The sequence below is a fragment of the Diadema antillarum genome, unplaced genomic scaffold (assembly GCF_040938485.1).
Source record: "Diadema antillarum isolate AM-2024a unplaced genomic scaffold, OU_Dant_1.0 seq00000048_RagTag, whole genome shotgun sequence".
Lineage (NCBI taxonomy): Eukaryota > Metazoa > Echinodermata > Echinoidea > Diadematoida > Diadematidae > Diadema > Diadema antillarum.
Window position 1 is genome coordinate 727,065 of NW_027271157.1, and position 18,739 is coordinate 745,803.

At 37.8% G+C, this 18,739-nt stretch overlaps 1 protein-coding gene across 1 annotated transcript in view; it reads right to left on the bottom strand.

Moving 5' to 3' along the window:
* The window catches only part of LOC139725513 (gamma-aminobutyric acid type B receptor subunit 2-like), a 68,149-nt gene that overhangs the window by 8,983 nt on the left and 40,427 nt on the right, over window positions 1–18,739 (bottom strand). Inside the window, exons 9-12 of the mRNA XM_071636597.1 lie at window positions 7,465–7,551; window positions 4,411–4,567; window positions 3,229–3,361; window positions 1,496–1,612 (exon numbers count right to left, since the gene is read on the bottom strand). Coding sequence (XP_071492698.1) covers window positions 1,496–1,612; window positions 3,229–3,361; window positions 4,411–4,567; window positions 7,465–7,551 — 494 coding nt within the window. The remainder of the gene's footprint in view (window positions 1–1,495; window positions 1,613–3,228; window positions 3,362–4,410; window positions 4,568–7,464; window positions 7,552–18,739) is intronic.

Here is an 18,739-nt window from a genome sequence, read left to right on the forward strand (position 1 = left end):
CTTGATTACTGCCCGCGTCAAGGATGCCTGGCTCCTCTTTATAACAGTTTCATGAGGAAATCGAACATCAGTCCTGAAAAAACATTCCTGAAAAATAGGGAAAGAAAGCAGGTCTCTGGAAAAGTACATTTTAGGAGAAGTGTTGTTCGTACTAGGTGTTTCAAAAACATTTCCCACTTTTGATTCTCAATAATTTATGAACTATTCATCAGATAACACTGTCATTGATATCAGTGATAGCTGAATAGTGTACAATTTTGTTGAAGGTAGTTTAAATATGAAAGCATAAATGAGTTTCATGAAATCAATGATTACTTTCACAGCTAGGTTCTAGATTTTGCTCTATTTTCAACCCTCAGTAGAAAACTTTCACTTTGCACAGGGGTCAATGGGTGTGTATAGGAGTGTGCGGTTAACACTATGGTCCTGAACAATGGCCAGGGTTTGAATGCTTCATTATTTATTCATGAGAAATTCAACTCTCACAAGTAGTTTTTATTCAGCCGCTAGCAGTATCTGTGTAAAGTCAAATGCCTGCCGACACTGTCGTTGAGTGGCGACAGTGCTCTCCCTACTTCTGAAAAACGAAATTCCAATGAATACCTTCTGTTCTGTCGTAAACAAGGTGACAGGAAGCAAAGAAAATCAATTAGAGTATACATTTATGTATACGGAGCCTTAAATAGATCTATTCACAACTATGAAACAAATGGCCCCAATGAACAATGCTGCTGAACTCTTTACCAAAAAAGATCTCTCTTTATCGAAAAGCAACAAATTTGTCAGACTATTAATAAAATATCAAAATGAAGAACTTTAGATCATTAATGCTTATTCATATCCCAGATTTAGTGACATGGAAAGCAAAATTTGAAAATAATTGCCAGCTGGCATGAAATGTGGTTTTTGCGAGCATATGCTTACTTTTTCCATGTGCATGCATTTTACCCTTTACCGTGCATGATTTTAGACAAGCAGAGCCCGGGGCAATCCACATGAATTATTGATTAAGCATTCATGTGCCTGGGAGCGCGAGACTGACGCCTCGTCAACAGGTGGTTCAGGCATGTCCATTGTTCAGGGCCATTGTCAGCACACACTCACATACAAATCATTGGTTCCTGTGCAAAGTTCGTATTTGTACAGAGGGTTAAAATTTGACCAAAATCTGAAACCTCACTTCAAAATCAATCTTAGATTTAATGAAACTGATTCATGCTTTCACATCCGAATCACCTTCAACAAAATTGAAACACCTAGTACTTATCCATTGTCAAAGCATTGGTAATATAGACCTACCCTTTATGAAAATTAAATGCAAAATACGGCAGCAACATGATTATAATCAAATACATACGAAATCATCAAGGTTATATACAAGCAAAACTTCGGTTGTATGCTTGAACATTTATGATGACGTCATTACACACTCTCAAAGAGTGAATTCTAGATAGCAAAATAGAAAGTGAAGAAGAACCTGCATTTGATTACATACATTTTTTACCTTTCGCATGGTGCGTTTGTTGATGACGATATTGTAAACTCTCCACATCTTAGTAAACATTCCACCAAACGCCACGGTGAATGACAACGAAATCAGCCATATGCGGGACTGAGTGAGAAACACACACGAACACAACTTCTAAAAGACTTCATTATTCTTCATATGTGTTACTATAGAATCATGGAAAGAAAAATACTTTTTTTCAAAAATATTTTAACTTCATTGTTTTCCTCTGTTAAGGGTAAGGATGTTTAGACAAAGAACGTGTGGTGATCGAAGAAGGGATGAAATTACCACTTCATGTAGATGGAGTTTGTCATTATCACTTTTATTCACGTTTTGGGAAATCTTATGAGATTCTATATCACAATTACCTAATGTATTAAGATTGCAACTATCATTCTTTGGCTGGTTTCACACTGTTCATGAGAGTCAACCTCGAACATGGAGTAGATTTCCACATAGTGGTAACTGAACTAGCTTGAGCCTCTGAATTATTGTTCACAACCTCTCTCAAGCTTTTTCTTTTGAAAATTCTTTATCATCGGACTTTTCTAAAGTGTAACAATACACTCGCCTACATGTACCCATTTATTAAAAGTGTATTCGCGTGCAATATGTTTGCAGGAGAAAATGAATCTTAACGTGATTGTATTGTGAAAATATTTTAGAATACTTGCAATGTACGACGCATCTTAAAACCATATATAACATGATAAAACCATAAAATGTAAGAGAATTCAAAGAGTGAAAGCCTGTCTGGTAAACGGAAAATATAATCTTACGTAGACCTACATCTACATTATATGCTTTTCTTTTTCAAATTGAAACAATCAGAAAACATCAGTTATAAAAGTGTATTTTCACATCAGTACTTTGTTTTATAGCAATATGTTCTTAAGGGAGATCACTTTTTTCAATGATTGGGCTACCCTGATAGATTACTCTCTATTTCTCCATAGAAATATTATGTAGATAAATACCAAATGTGACCCTGCACCACAAAACAAACAAAAAGTCGCCAGACATGGATTTTTATTTGAGGGCAGATTCTTAAGGAGCAGACTCTAAGCGTTGAAATGATGTATAACTCATATCAAATGGACTCCCCTAACACATTTAAATACTAGAAAGAACACACACACTCTGGAAAAGAGTGAACTGAGAAAAGAGGCTCTGAAGTACAGGGTCTATTCAAGCGCTAAATCTTTACCAAGCCGTGCTAGCTGTGCAATGAAAGGGACAGAACACAAGATGGAAACCACCGGAACAACAACAATGAAGGGATTATCAGATTAGGCTGAAATTAAGCATGTTTAATAACCACATTCTGTTCATGATTACTGCCAACTTTCAAAGCAGTAGATTAATCCTTTAAAAAGTTATAGACTTCAAAGTGAAAAGCGTGTAAAGGATTTCAACAAATGAAAAGGGATACAGTAAGACACACCTGATCATTCTATTCTCCTCCAAAAAAGGGTTGTAGAAAAACTACCGAAAACACACTTTCCCATTCATGTCATGATCCCAAACTAAAGAATAATGTAGACGAAGGATAGCTCTTTCAGACAATATGACAAACTCGAGAATGACTCGGTTGACCCATTTCACCTTTTTTTGAGTCCTCACATAAAATCAAGGGGTGCGGCTTTGTGTTCGTTTTGTGATGCACAGTCACAAGATGACAAAAGCAAAGCCAGGGAGACCTAAAGTACTACACTCACCACGCAGATGCGAGCCTGATTATTCTCGGAGATGTAGGGAAGATCTATCCCAAGCAGGACCACGCAGATATAAGCGAGGCAGATTCCACATATGATGAGGTTGTTGAGGTTCGGACTTGACATCTTGATGTGTCTTTCGAATTAATTGAAAAGAAAGTCAGTTGACACAAAGGAGGGGAAAATAGCACTTAACCCATAGGCAGTATTTAGTTAAGTTCTAGTGTATTTCAGCGTCATAGTATTTTATATCTGTTTATGTTTGAAGAATAAAAAGTTATATGAATTGAGTAATAAATGACTAGACAAGATTGTTGTGTCTTCTTAAAAAAGATGCTGGATTTAGTGATTTGTATACATATCGTATATATATATATATATATATATATATATACATATTTCTTATTTAGATTACAACTGATATACAAATTGCCCTTTCTCGTGTTTATGCACGGAAATGTACACAGATTATTTATCGATTTGTGCAAAAATTATTTTTACAAAATCATCGGCACACATGCAATAATGACGTTTGAAATCACACTGCTGATATGTTTATATTGTCCCTATGTATCTTAAAGGTCCCGTTTACCTTTGGGAGCAGCGATTTAAAAAAAAAAATGTTGAAGATATCACATTTGATGCATATGTGTAGTTTTGTTGTGTCACAAATATTCTACCATATAGATTTTTTTTTTTGATAAAGCCTAAAATGTAAAGAGTTATCATTATTTTTCTCATTAAACCATAATTGTAGATTAGTCTGGAAACATTCTTATTGTAAATATTGTTCACATTTTGTCTATTTAACAATACTTAACATCGATGACACGCACTCAAATTTTTACATTGGTTGTTTCTATCCCTAACTCACATTTAAGAACTATTTCAAAGCACAAACGCTGGGTTTTTGTTTCTTCTGCAAATGGTAAATTATGCCTCAGTAGAAACGTCGCTATTTCATTAAAAAGGAAGATTTGTGCATGTATGCAAATAATATTTGCAATATAACACACTTAAAATTCAACTGTGTATCAGTAGGACTAAACGTTACAGGGCAATATGCTGTAACATTATTCGAATTCAAGATTCTGATATGGCTAAGTACCGTAACGCCATTCGGAGGGACTATTGCATTATGATTGATTATTGACCTTTGAACTTTTGATTTTTAACTCGGATTACCGTTTCTTCCTGTTCTTAACGTTGAAACCGAGGAAGACCAGAGCAAGAGCGACGCCGAGAGCGGAGATGATACCCATGATGGTGACCACGACTTTCGAGATGGACTGGCGCACAAAAATCTCCTCCGTTCGATCATCATCGAACGGGGCACGCCCATCTGAAATTTTGTTTGGAAGTAATGAAAATGTTGAAACTGATAGAGAGAAGGAATACAGTTTGCCAATCCAAGGGCCGGTTTCATAGAGTTTGCTTTTAAGATTTATATTAGGTTTAATGCAATTAAAAAAACCCGCGAATCATATAATACCGAGTCATGCAGCCCACAATCATACGGCCTACGAGATAACCCATAATCTCCACATCATGAAATAGGCCCACACGTGACTGGATATACGGTTGATCAGCTAGCTAACCAAGGCCCACGAACTCGACATTAGGCAAAACGGCCCACGAGAACGACATTTCATCACGGGGCTTAATGGTCCTGTTTTACCTTTGAAAAGAGTGATTTTCAAAATGTTAGATATCACAGATATCAAAGATATCACATTTGATGCATATGTGTAGGTCTGATGTATCTCAAAACATCCTACCATAATTCATTATCGCAATAAAGCCTAAAGGCCGTGTCACACCAGCCTTGCGTGCGACTTGCAAAGAACAATTTTGACTACCCGGAGGTCCCCGTAGATATCCGCACATGACAGTACCTAGCATGTATCTCAAAAGTAGTCGCCCGGAGGTGCGCACGCATATGTTTTTACCCGCATTCGTGTTTAGGCCCTGTCACACCTTTCCGGGCAAGCTACTCGGGCTTGTTACGTGTAGGGATTTCCTAGCATACCGGACATTCCTGAGGGCGGAAAAGGATTTGTGCGAGTCAGCGCATGTGTCTTACTTGCTGGACGCGTTATACTTGCGAGTATACTGTGCGACCTTTGTACCAGTCGCGTGGGGGCTGACAACTTAGTGAAGGAAAGCCCGAGTAGCTTGCCCGGAAAGGTGTGACAGGGTAAAAAAAAAAAAAAAAAAATGTGCGTGCGCACCTCCGGGCGACTACTTTTGAGATACATGCTAGGTACTGTCATGTGCGTATATCTTCGGGGACCTCCGGGTAGTCAAAATTGTTCTTTGCAAGTCGCACACAAGTCTGGTGTGACACGTCCTTTACATATGCGGAGATATCCGTATTTTTCTCATTAAACCGTAAGCGTAAGCGGTTTAGTCTGGCAACATTTTCATTATAACTATTGTTCCCATTTTGTGTACTTTACAATACTTTAACATTGATTACACGGATTCAACTTTTTACAGTAGCTGTTTTAAAGCGCTAATGTTGGGTTTTTGTTTCATCTGCAAATGGTAGATTATGCCTGTAATGCACAAAATGTTTGCTATGTCGGTCTATGGGCTTTGTTTTGTTTTTTTTTTTCTGGTGTAGAGTTTTTGGGTTTTATTTGCCTAGTCTCAGTCTCGTGGGCCTTATTTTCCTAGTATCTAGCTCAAGGGCCTTCTTTTTCTAGAGGTGGTCTTTTCATTCTTTATTCATTAAATTATTAATCTATCTATTTGCCTGGTATCGAGTTTGTAGACTGTGTGACTTTTGGATGTGTGTCTACATGTAGTTAGCTGTATGACTCATGGATGACTGTCCATGGCTGTATAAGTACCGGGTGTAGAGGTCGTGGGGAGATCCCCTTGAAATCAAGCTTATGCAAGGTATCTTTCCGAAACGGTGTAAAAATCAATGTTCAGTTCAGTTCAGTTCAGTACAGTTTTTATTTCTGCATTTCAAAATCAATACAAATCTTACAATACAAATACTTACATAGTCATTTACACAGCTAATATTCGTAACGTTTGGATCTTACATACATTTTTTTTTTTTCAAGAACGAATATCATATATGAAAGAAAGCAATAGGAAATGATAAAAATGAAATGCAGGGGACCATCATCATGTTAATCTAAAGCTCGATACATCGAGCGTAAGATCAATCACAGCTCATTTACAATTATCACTGTCATAACAAGTATGAAGTATACAATGCTTAGTCGTCTTCAGTAGTGAAGTGCTTCTCACCCCAACGGTACGAGCGAAAATGGAATTAAAAATGACAAAAAAGCATATATTCATATATAGCCAAGACAAAATGAAATGTACTAAACATACATATTATTATGTATCTGTCTAGTACCTAACAGCTATTGTAGTACATCATATCTCTATTGAAACATATCAAACAACAAATAAAAACATTGGAAGACTTAACAGCACTATACAAATAACAATTATTACAGCAGTAGTCACTGGTCAATATAAAACGTGTATTGAACATGCAGGACAAAATGAAATTCTAATTAGAATACTCACATTAAAGGAGAGGTATAGTTTAGATTGAGATGGGGCTTCATTTTTTATCTTTTGTTATTTTTTCTAAGGTAATGAGAAACTACTTATGAAATATGAACAAGCCCACAATTTATAAGGTTTGACCCACATTGTTTTATCAGTACCATTTTGTATTTGGATATCTCAGCCGTTTCAAAATCGATTTTCATCAAACTTCCGAAATAATGCATTCTGCTCAGAAAAAAGGCATTGTTTGTTCTTTCATATTTCACAAATGGTTTCTCATCATCTTCCCAAAAATATCAAGAACCTGACGCCTCATCTCAACCATAACTGTACCATCTATCATTTTAATGAAATTAATACGTGCTATAAAATGATTGCATTGCATTTGGATATTTGCTCATAATATGTAAGGAAGACGAATAATATTCTGAAATTTTATCACAAGATAGTTGATCAAAGTATTTGCTAAATTGTTCATGAGTAAACGATAAAAATGACCTTGATGAATTTGAAGTATATATATATATATATATATATATATATATCATATACATTGTATATATATATACGTAAATAATATGCATACTGTTTGCATAATGTACACACAAATAGATATTTGTACAAGTGTAAATGTTCATGTGCATTGACATCAACGTGATCAATAGCTGCATTAGATGTCGCATACGCGCTACTTACTGTTCCTTTCCCATATGACATCTGTGGGTAAAACCCAGCTAATGGACTCTCCCTGCTGCAACGTTCCGATAAGTATTCTGGATTCGTCTGAAAAATAAACAAAAATATCTCCGATATATGGAGTATATAATATATATTCGCAACTCTCTGTCTCGAAAGGGAATATGCGCATAAAGACTTGAAAGGTGGTCCGTTGGGTAATCGAGCTTGAGTCTCCCTGAACCACTATGACGCCTCCGTGGCCGAGCGGTTTAACCCTATTCTATCTGGGCTATTTAACCCGTTCCATACGGGAACCTGGTGACCTGTGTACTAAGTCTATAGGGATTACAGAATTCAGTATTGAATGGGTTAAGACCAAGTTTTTACTGAGGGGGATCTATTTGACCCCCCCCCCCCCCCCCCCCCCCTTCAGATCTCGGCCGCCGTTCGCGTGATCGCCGCAAAATTTTGCCTGAAGATAGAGCCAGATGTCAACTACAAGATTACATTGTCATACAATAGAAAAAATATTGGTTTTCTATTTTTAGTAAACTAATTATGCAAATTTACGCCGGTGGTCCGTTGGGTAATCGAGCTTGAGTCTCCCTGAACCACTATGACGCCTCCGTGGCCGAGCGGTTTAAAGATAATATGAAGTTTTGGTACCTTTACAAAGTTTCCCTGAGATTGCCTTGTCTTAGTTTGTGTTTCAGGTTAAAGTACCTTTCATATAACCAACACAGTGAGACTTACTCGCCCCAAAGTGCTCTCATGTCTTAGTAATCATGCAATAATGGTTTCGGATATTATCGACGCTGTACAACGTCAATAAATACTAACGGCTCGTTCGAATCGTTCGAATCTTTATATAGCTCCCTCAACGATCATTCTGCGTGTAACTCGTGAGAACCGGATCGCCAGCACAGAACTTGTGTAGAGTTCTGTGACCGCCAGTTATCCGGGCAGTGCCGCAGCGCTAACACTCCTCTGAAGCTGTTTGTGCGATGCGGTAATGCGTGCATGCATGCGAGCGGTATGTACAGTGCCGACAATGCGTGATCACAGATTATGGTACATGAGGCGAGGATGTACGACTTGTGTGTACTAGGACTAGTAGTATGGTACACGAAGACGGGTTTGACATAGAGCAGCCATTGCAGGAGGGAAACAAAAACAAATACGAAGACCATAAACAGTGGTCAATCCTGCCGGAGGGGAAAAAAAGACGAGTATAGCTGCGGCAACTTTGAGGCGATCAGATATGCATCAGGATACTTTGTATACTACTAGGCGCTGCGTTTTACTCACCACCGGCCACCCTGGTTAGATCGAGGCTCGCTATGCAGCGAAGCACGGATTATACATACAGATTGTACGCGCACACAACTTGACAACACTGCGGTGGTGAGAAGTGACTTGCTGTGCTGCCAAATAAGACAGTAGTTCCTACATGATATTTTAATGTAGTTAGATATTTTTAATATTGTCTGAATTCATATGTTGGTAAACTCTCGTGATTTTAGAGGCTCCACCACAGTGCTAGACTATCACGCGGACTTGCTTTGAGATAGATGACATCTATCTTGTAAGCAGCCTTAGCATGCCCTGTTCAGCAGTCGATCGTTTTACCAGGGAGGTCGTTTACCGGGGAGACGGGAACTCTCTATTCATTCAGTACTGTACATGAAGGAAGACATCACCTCAACCAGCTCCCAGCCCGACCAGATGCATGCATGAATGCAATACCCGCTCGCGCTGGTTTACGTTTGGAACAGCAACACACACACACGCACACACTCACATACACACACTCACATACACACACAGTACACACACACACACACACACACATACTCACAAGCACACTGACACCAGGGAGTGTTCCAGTCCACCTGTCTTGACACGGGTACAGAAATAGATCGAACGTTTATTGACCTTGAGTCGGGTCAGACTCACAAAAAAAGAGGAAGAAGAAACCACGCCAGAGATGGAGTGATCAGATTGCAGAGAGAGAGAGAGAGAGAGAGGAAGAGGGAAAGACTTTCACAAACCTGCCTCGTTATGACGCAATCGTGGAGAACAGTGCCAGTAGCTCCATGATACAGTCGATCGAGGATGGAATCAGAGCTTGAAGCTCCTTGATGGAATAAAGCCCATCCCATACTCACGACTATAGGACTGACAGAGTTTGGATCCTGAACAAGTCACAGCAGCTTCAGCATAAACGAGTTGTTTTTTGTTTTGTTTTGTTTTTTCAAATCCAAAGTCGGTCAGTCATAGTCGTGAGTCGTATTCCAATAGTGTGCGGCGGGCTTAGGATATGTAGGTCACTCTTTGGCCTTTAGTTCGGCCTGCACTAATTTATTCATTTATTTATTTTTTTTTTTTGTATTTCAAAGTTACGTTGGTGTTTTCATTATGCAGATGGTGCATTATAGTAGGCCTATGATAAGTGGCCTATTGGCCCCAAAACATGATTTTAGACTGAAAATAATCCGAGTTACGTGTTTGTTTGTTTTTTTTTATTTTTACATACAGATTATATTCAGATTGACAGTGTAAATCATTAATCGATTGATTTTCAAGGAAAATGGACTTACCGGATTATTTTTTTCTTTCGAACACGCTCTTCTTCCTTCAGAGAAACACAAAACCTCCACATTCAACTCCAAAGGGAGGAAAATCAAGCTGCGCATACCGAGGTTGAGGTAACATAAGTAAATCCAAGTTCTGTGAGTTTCAGAGGAATATCGCAAGATCTTGTGGGTGGTATACTAGTACTTTAGTAAGCTTCAGTTTGATTGTAGTTATGAACTACCTATTTACGACGCCAGTGTAGCCACGGGTATGAGCATGTCGCTGTAATAATATTGTGCGACACAACAGAAGCCTGCAACATTGTGTGCGACATCCTCGAGAATTGGCGACATGCATGTTCTAACTATATAAGTGTTATCAAATTTGTGAAAAACACGTGTAAAACTTGTGGGACGACAAACTCATATGTTGGCTTAACTCTATTTTATTATTTTTTTTAAAGAATATTTTATTCTCCATCAATGGTATTTCGTTTATGCACCGATACAAGGTACTCCATCATCTCTTTATTGTTTTAGGGGATTTCGTGTTGACAAAGTCGAGTATTTGGCTGCAAAAATTGCGGTGAGCTACCTGTGGTGTATGGCTGGTGCGTGTTCCACGTGTTTATAGGGCATAGTGAAAATTCAAGGGAAAAAAAAAAAACCTACAACCCAAACGAATTGAAACAGAACGCGCAGTGGTACGGGGAAAAGACACTGCGTGCGAACATCTTCTTTAAAAAAAAACAAACAAAAAAAAACTAGAAATGTCGCTACGGCGACAGGTGTATGCCTCCGCAATAATGCAGGTCTATAGTACAATGTCTTGACAATGTGTGATGACAGTTTCACACAATTGGCAAGATATTAAAATGACAGGTTTGCCACAAATGTGCTGAATGTTCACTTTCCTAGAACTATCAATTGGATGAATGATTAAAACGTCAGAGTGCAGGTATTTGGGGGAACTGATGATTTTTACTGGACTTTTGACCCTTTTATAAGTTTATGCATTGAGTAATTTTCAAGGTATTGAGAAAAAATGTAAATTCTGTATCAAATGGTAAAATAGTATTATCTAAACCTGGCCTTTGACCTTTGACCTCACAGTTCCAAAGAGAATCACTGTTAGGTAGAGCATGCATAAATATGTAAGTTTCATGATAATACCTTGAGTTACTTTTGAGATATGGAGGAAGAAGTGCAATTTAGCACTTTCACTTGACCTTTGACCTTTTGACCTTTGACCTTTTGGCACGAAGCTTCCCGCAGAATATATATTGGGTTATACATGCATACATCAAGTTAAAAAAATCCTTCAGGCATTGCATAAATATAAGAAAAGTAGTGATATTTTGAGGAGTTGACCTTGAACTTTGACCCCTGACCTTTGACCCATGACCCCCAACTTCCCTAGATAATCACTGCCCATCGGTTCATATATATACTAAGTTCCATGAAGATACCTTGAACCATTTGCGAGATATGGAGAAAAACATGAAATTTCAACCTTTTTTCACAAAATAACCTGTGACCTTTGACCTTTGACCCCGTGACCCTAAAATCCAAACAAAGTATCATCCCCCAGGATATACCCTCATACCAAGTTTGATGCAAAACCACCTCACGGTTCTTGAGATATTGACAAAAACAAAACGGGACGGACGTACGGACGGACGTACGGACGGACGGACGCCCCGAAAACAATGCCTCCGGCCACTTCGTTGGCGGAGAAAAGAGAAAAGAGCAAAATCCCACGATAGCAAGGTGCCACAGACTTGGCAAAGAGGGGGGAGGGGGAGGGGGAGGGGGAGGGGGGAGGGCGGGGGGTAAACCACAAATCCGCGCGGTGGCGCATTCCTGTTGAGGTCATAAACAGTCTGGGGCCTGCGGGAATGAAAAGGATGTTTCGAAGCGAGCTCAAGTCGAAGACTCCGGGGAAGACCACTGGCAGGATTGCAATCGTTACCTGATTCTACATTTCTTTCAATCAATTGACGTAAAATAATGTCATTTTTTCTATTTTCTTTATATCTTTCCTGAAATATATCCCACTGCCCTCCAAAGGGGGAAGATTCTCTATCATTATTCTTTCTTTTCTGACGGTGACTCAGAGGTGCTTGATTGTAAAAAGGGAACATCATGTTACTGTTCGTCACTCTGCAAGTTCGTTGTTCTGAGAGAGAAACACTTTCGTTATTTTTATGGTTCCTTGATTCGAACACGGGTGTTCGTTCATCCTGAAAGGAAATACATTTCGTACTACGTATAGGACCTAATTCGTTTTCAGAATAAAAATGTTCGGATTATAACTAACGCCTTCATATTCGGAGCAACAAATGGATCTGGAACAGGAATTTGGGGACCCGGATTGACGAACCTTATACATGACGTGTACTTATCCCCCAAAGTAATGGATACCGTGCAAAGAAATCAACGATGTCAAAAAGGGAGATTAGTTTCCCGCCAATTCCCCCTTCCGTCAATACTAAGGCTCCTACTTCGGAAGTATAGGTCTGTGTCTCGTTGCTCGATAAAGAAAAAGAAAAAGAAATGAACAACGTCAAAATAAACAAGAACAGAAAAAACGCATGTTCGCCTATCGTGGGGCATCTATGCAATACTGTTACCTTGGATGATATCCTCACCCTCACCATCGTGTAATTCCTATATAAGAAAGCAATTAATAATTATGTTTTGCACTGGATGTTATGAAAATGTATGTGATCTGGTATCCCGACGTAATGTAAATGATTATGTTACATGAAGAGGGCTGTGAGTGGGTGGTATTCGAATACTGTTTTGTATAAATTATGATTTCGTTATGTGTAGATTATGTGCGTATAATAAGAGTTTCATTTTGAGTGGAGTTTCAATCAATTTAATTATTCATGTCAAATTGGATTCCTCGGAAGACCATCACGACCATGAATGCCGAGTTGCGAGCAGGGCAATCCATACGTTTACCTTTGGTTATAATACCATGTTATTACAGTTGAAATGTATCATTGTTACCTTGGGACTTTAAGGTGAATCATTTATTAACAGACAATCAAATATCTCCCACTGCCCAAGGGGAAACATATCAAACGAAGAATGACATTCATTTTTGCTTTTAAGATTTCCCCTCCCGTCTGACAATTATTTTCTGAAACATCCACCAGTGCCGGATGTAGAATGTTTATTCCGAAGGTGATATCCGACAATGAAGTACAAAGGCTTGATACTCCGATGAATTAGAATCACAAGCTTACGCAATGCTATTTTACGAAGAACACTCTTCGGATATATGTTGAAGATTAGTGCCTAAACATTACCTATAAACCAAAACAATCGTAGCATATGTATACTAGCTAGGCCTTCTAAATAACCAATAAAACATTTGAACGAATTAATAATTGCCTATAAATAATCGGCAGCACCCCTCAAGTATTTCAAGAAACAACTATATGTCTTGTGCAAAACAATTCCTGCATATTTTTTGAATGTGGCAAGATATAATGCGAACATGAGATTGTGAGTTATAAGAACAATTTCAATATTGAGCTGAGTTCAGCAGATGTCATAAAATATCTTCGGATCTCGTTCATGAGGACATGCCAGCAGAATTTGGGTAAATGAAATGCAGCCATTTCCACTGGAACTAATGGTAGATCAATGTTATTGCCGTATCCTTGGAGTAAAATGTCGCCGGGGCGCGGGACAATTCAGTGTGGTGTCTTCGAAGGAAACATCACCGGAGCAAGTGTTGGTGGTTCAGTCGTCGGCGGAGCAATCATTGTCGACGGAGCAGATGTCGTTGGGGTGATGTTGTGGAGCACATTCTCGCGGAGCGAATTAATGTCAGTGGAGCATAAAGATTGACCTCTCTTTGATACATACATATACTCATGGACACAAAAGAAACATTAGCCAATGGTATAAAGGGTATAGTGGTCGGACATTTCCATCGCCTTGATGTTACCATTTTGCAAAGAATCTACAAATTTTAGTAACATACATTCACCAAAATTAATGTCATACCGTACATTTCTGGATGCTGAAGATAATTAGAAGCTGACCTATTTCACTCAGCGTGACAAAGGTGAAAAGTTTACGTTTTCTCTGTTGTTCCGGATTAAAGAAAAACAAAATAACGTCACCATGATTAATTTCCTATTATGACAATGTGTGGGAAGGGATAATGTGTTATTCATATTTTTTGCGGTACATCAATGATCATTGATGCGACTTGACTTGACATCATCTTGAAGTTCATCAGGACGTGTTTCCAGTGACGTTCATTTACTGGTGCTATATAGGGACAGCATGTCATGTTTTTACGGAGCGTTGTTCAATCTGTTAAAAACAATATAAAAAACATACATAACGATATGTGCACAGGAAATTACAATCCTCTCATAATTTATGACAATAATAATGAGATGTGATGTTTATGGCTTATTTGCAATACATTGCACTCCCGTTACAACGAACACGGTAATAACGAAGCAAAACTTCTGTTCCCAAAATGTTCGTCATTAAAGTCTGTGTTAAAAAAATTCGCTTATAACGAACACGTTTATAGCGAAATTTTCGTTATAACGAAATCTTTTCCGAGCGCCACTGACAAAGAAAAACAAAAGAAATGTGCTCTGTTATAACGAAATGCGGATCGCTTCCGAAAATACGTAGCTGAACAAGCATTTATAGCGTCTCTGCGTGGGCGAATGCTTCACAATACTGCGTTTTCGATCCGTGTGTCACGCACAAGTTTTCGAGGAGAACTTGCATTATTGTTAAACAATCTGACAATAATCTGAAATTGAGTACGGTTCCTTATTACAAAACACAAAGATTCTGATACACCTAAATGTCCGTTAGTTCGGAAATGAAACAGTGTTTGTTCACGAACATTTTGGCGTTATTCCAAAGATTTGTTATTCCGAAAAAAAAAAATGGTTCTTATTACGACGGTGCGTTTGTCCGAAAATGATAGGAATTCCAAACATTCATTAATTGGAACATTAAAAAAAAACAACCTAAAACAACAACAAAACAAAAAAAAAACCCAAAAACAAACAAACAAACAAAAAACGTTTCGTTAATCCAGAAAATAAAAGGTAAGTCCACTAACAAATCTTAGGAATTGCAAACCTTATAACCGTCTTATAAGAAAACTGAACCTTCGAAATACGTAACCTGTGTCATTTTTTTTTTAATTAACAAACCTTCTACGGAATGACAAACTTTATTACATTTTCGGATTAAAAAACCTTCGCAACAACGAACCTTCGGAATAGTGATCCTTTCTCAGTTAGTAAATTACAAACCTTTGGAATGACGAACCTGATCATTTTAATTTCCGATCGACGAACCTTCGGACATTACAAACAACTTTATGCTCTCTTTTAATTGTAATATTCAAACGAAATTTAAAAGGTCCCATTCCATTTTACATAGCTTTCCAGTGTATTCAGCAAACAGAACATCATAATTTATATGCGTGGTTTCCTTGTTTTCGTTTAATATTGTATTTGTTCGGTTATAACGAAACTTCGTTATAACGAAAGAAAACTGCCCCCATGCCCCCTATAGGGTATAGTTAGTTCTCTTTTCTTTTAAAATGTATATCATCAAGGTTCTGCAGTGACCACGGGTATATTATTTTTTGATATTTGTTTTTAGGAAGGAAACAACCCCGTAACGAGGGGGCATTGGTGGCACGAGAAACTGAAAGGGAAAAAATGCATGGGGGAGCCTTTTTTTCCTATTCAGCCGATTAATCCCGAGTGGGGCACCAGAAAGAAATAAAAAAGAAAGGATGCAATATATATATCTATATATATATATATATATATATATATATATATATATATATATATATACATACCTGATGGCATACATGTAGAGCTGTCCACCGTTGCTTGTTATACCGGTCGAACACGAAGCCACCTCGATCACTACTGATTATAGCTTACTATAACACGAAGCCCCCTCGATCTCCATTGGGATTGTGTTATGTGAAAGAGATTGCATAAGATTATGCTCTTGTCATGACATTTGTCATCATGAAAAAAGGGAAAAGACGGTCGCACAATCACAGATGGAAGAGGTCTTTGATTTGCTTTGTTGTTGTTGTTGTTGACAAAATTGTCTCACAGAATCACCTGATAAGCAAACAAACCAGTCCTCTTCACATTAATTTTTTTCTGCCAATTCTCTCCACAAAATTGGCCGCTAAGCAAAAACAACAACAACAAAAAATGATAATAATACAAACAGAACCAGCACATGACTGTGGTAATCAATTCCATCAAATCACCTGCCCAAACAACAAGCAAACATGTTATACATAAAACGCATATTAGGCCCTACTAATTGTAAAAACAAACAGTCAGTAAAACAACTAGAAAACATAACATTTCGGAATACGTCTTTCTTGGTCAATCAGGCCTGCGCATACTACGCTACGAAAAAAAAAAAATAAGAAAAAAATGTCCGGCATAAAATGCTACATGCCAAGCGTCAATATCCATGATAGGCCTATGCCTACTCTGATGGCAACGTTGACCATGTAGATAATCGTCATTAACAATCGGATTTTCTATATTATGTTAGTTAGCGATTTTTTTTTTCTTTTTGACTAGACAGCCCATTCATTGTCAGAATGAGCAAAAGAAAAAAAAAGGCTGTGAAGACTTTTTTTAAAAATAATTTCTTTCATTTTTTTGTTTAAATCTTGACCTGACAGCACATATGTCGAGAGAAGTGTTTTTCTTCGATAAGCATATAAACATGGCAATTGAACATTATTCTAGAAGAACGCTACATGTATACCATCTTGCATGCAGCACAGTTCCATTACACACTCTTTGACTGCACACAGTACACAGGTACCACGTGAATGGAGCAATGAAGCAAAAACAAACAAAAACGAAAACAAAAACCCTAAAACAATAATAATCTAAACAGGATTAGCATTTCTGTACAATCTGTCGACAAATCATCTGCTCAAACAAAAAACATTGTCGCGTTCTGCACAAAACGCATATAGGCCCTACTAAATCTGTAAAACAACAACAACAAAATAAATAACCCGAACCTTTCGGAATCCATATAATTCTTTGACACTCAGACCTATGCTATTTACGCTAAGAAAAAATGGACAAATGGAAAAATGTCAAGCATAAATGCTACGTTGCAACTGATATACGTCGATGTAGGGCAATTTGTCAATCAGCTGCAATGAAAACATCTCGACGGAAGAATTTCATGAATTTGAATAAAATTAATGCTTCGTGCCAAGCGTCGTGTACTGCACCAACTCTGGCAACGTATAGTGTATAGACGATCATCAGTAACAACCGAGCTGGGTTTGTTTTTGTTGTTGTTGGTTTGTTGTTAATGTTTTAGTTAGGTTTAGTCGGCGATTGTTTTCTTTTTTTACTTGACAGCTGATTTATCGACATAATCGGCCAAAAAAGGAAAAAAAGTGCAGACAATTTTTGATTTCAAACAACAAAACCCAAAATAATATTAATAGTAATCAAAACAGGATTAGTGGTCATCAATATTATTCTGTCAACAGATCGCCTGACAAAACAAAACAAAACAAAACAAAAACACAATTAAACACGTCTTCCATAAAACGCATATAGGCCCAACTAATTTGAAAAACAATCAGTAAAAGTACGCTGAGAAAAAAAGAAGAAGAAAAGGAATGAAATTAAGAAAGAAATGCTCAGCATATACAGGCTGAAGCGTCAACTATGGCAACGTTGACCGTGTGTAGATCATCAAGCTGTTTTTACTTCTGTAGGTTTAGTTGACGATATTTAGTGCATTTTTTTTTTATTGGACAGCTCATTTAGGCTATGGACAGAGTTGGCAAAAACGATGCAAAGATTGTTATTGATTTTTTGATTTGGCTTGTCAGCACTTACGGCGAGAGAATTGCTTTTCTTTCATCATAAATGATATAGTGTAAAAACCATGGCAAATTGAACAAGACCCTGTCGCCATTACACGCCGGCCGCAGTAACTACGCACAGAACACAGGTAGGCCCTTCCATGCTGGACAAACAAATCAAAAAACAAAAAAAAAAACAAAACCCTAAAACGACAACAACACAAACAGGATTAGCAAATTTGGTTGTCAGTTCTCTCGACAAATCACCTGACCAACAACAAACATGTCCTACAATCGCAAAACGTATCTCAATAGGCCCCACTAATTTGAAAATTACAAACAATCAGTAAAAAAAAAAAAAAACAGAAAAAAAGCAAAACAAAAATCCTTTCGATTTCGGATTATGTCTTTCTCTGACAATCAGGCCTATGCAACTAAAAAAATAAATAAAAAAATTAAGATTAGAAATGAACAGCATGTGGTACGTGCGGAAGCGTCAACATCTACCGACTGCATGGCAACTTTGGCTGTGTAGATGATCATCAGTAATAAATACATGAGAGCTGTTGTTCTTTCTTAGGTTTACTTGGCATTTTTTCTTTACTTGATTGTGTGATCATGTATCGTCACTAACAAAAGGATCGTTTCCCTCATTTCAGTCTTGTTTTGCAGATGTGCCTTTTTCAGACAGAAATGTCTTTGAATAGATACAGATGATGAGGAGCAGCAATACCTGAGATCATGAGAAATTTTGTGTCAATCATGCACGGCCACCTGTAGGCCTATTATACATCTCAAAAGCGTCTCAAAGACAGTTTTAGCA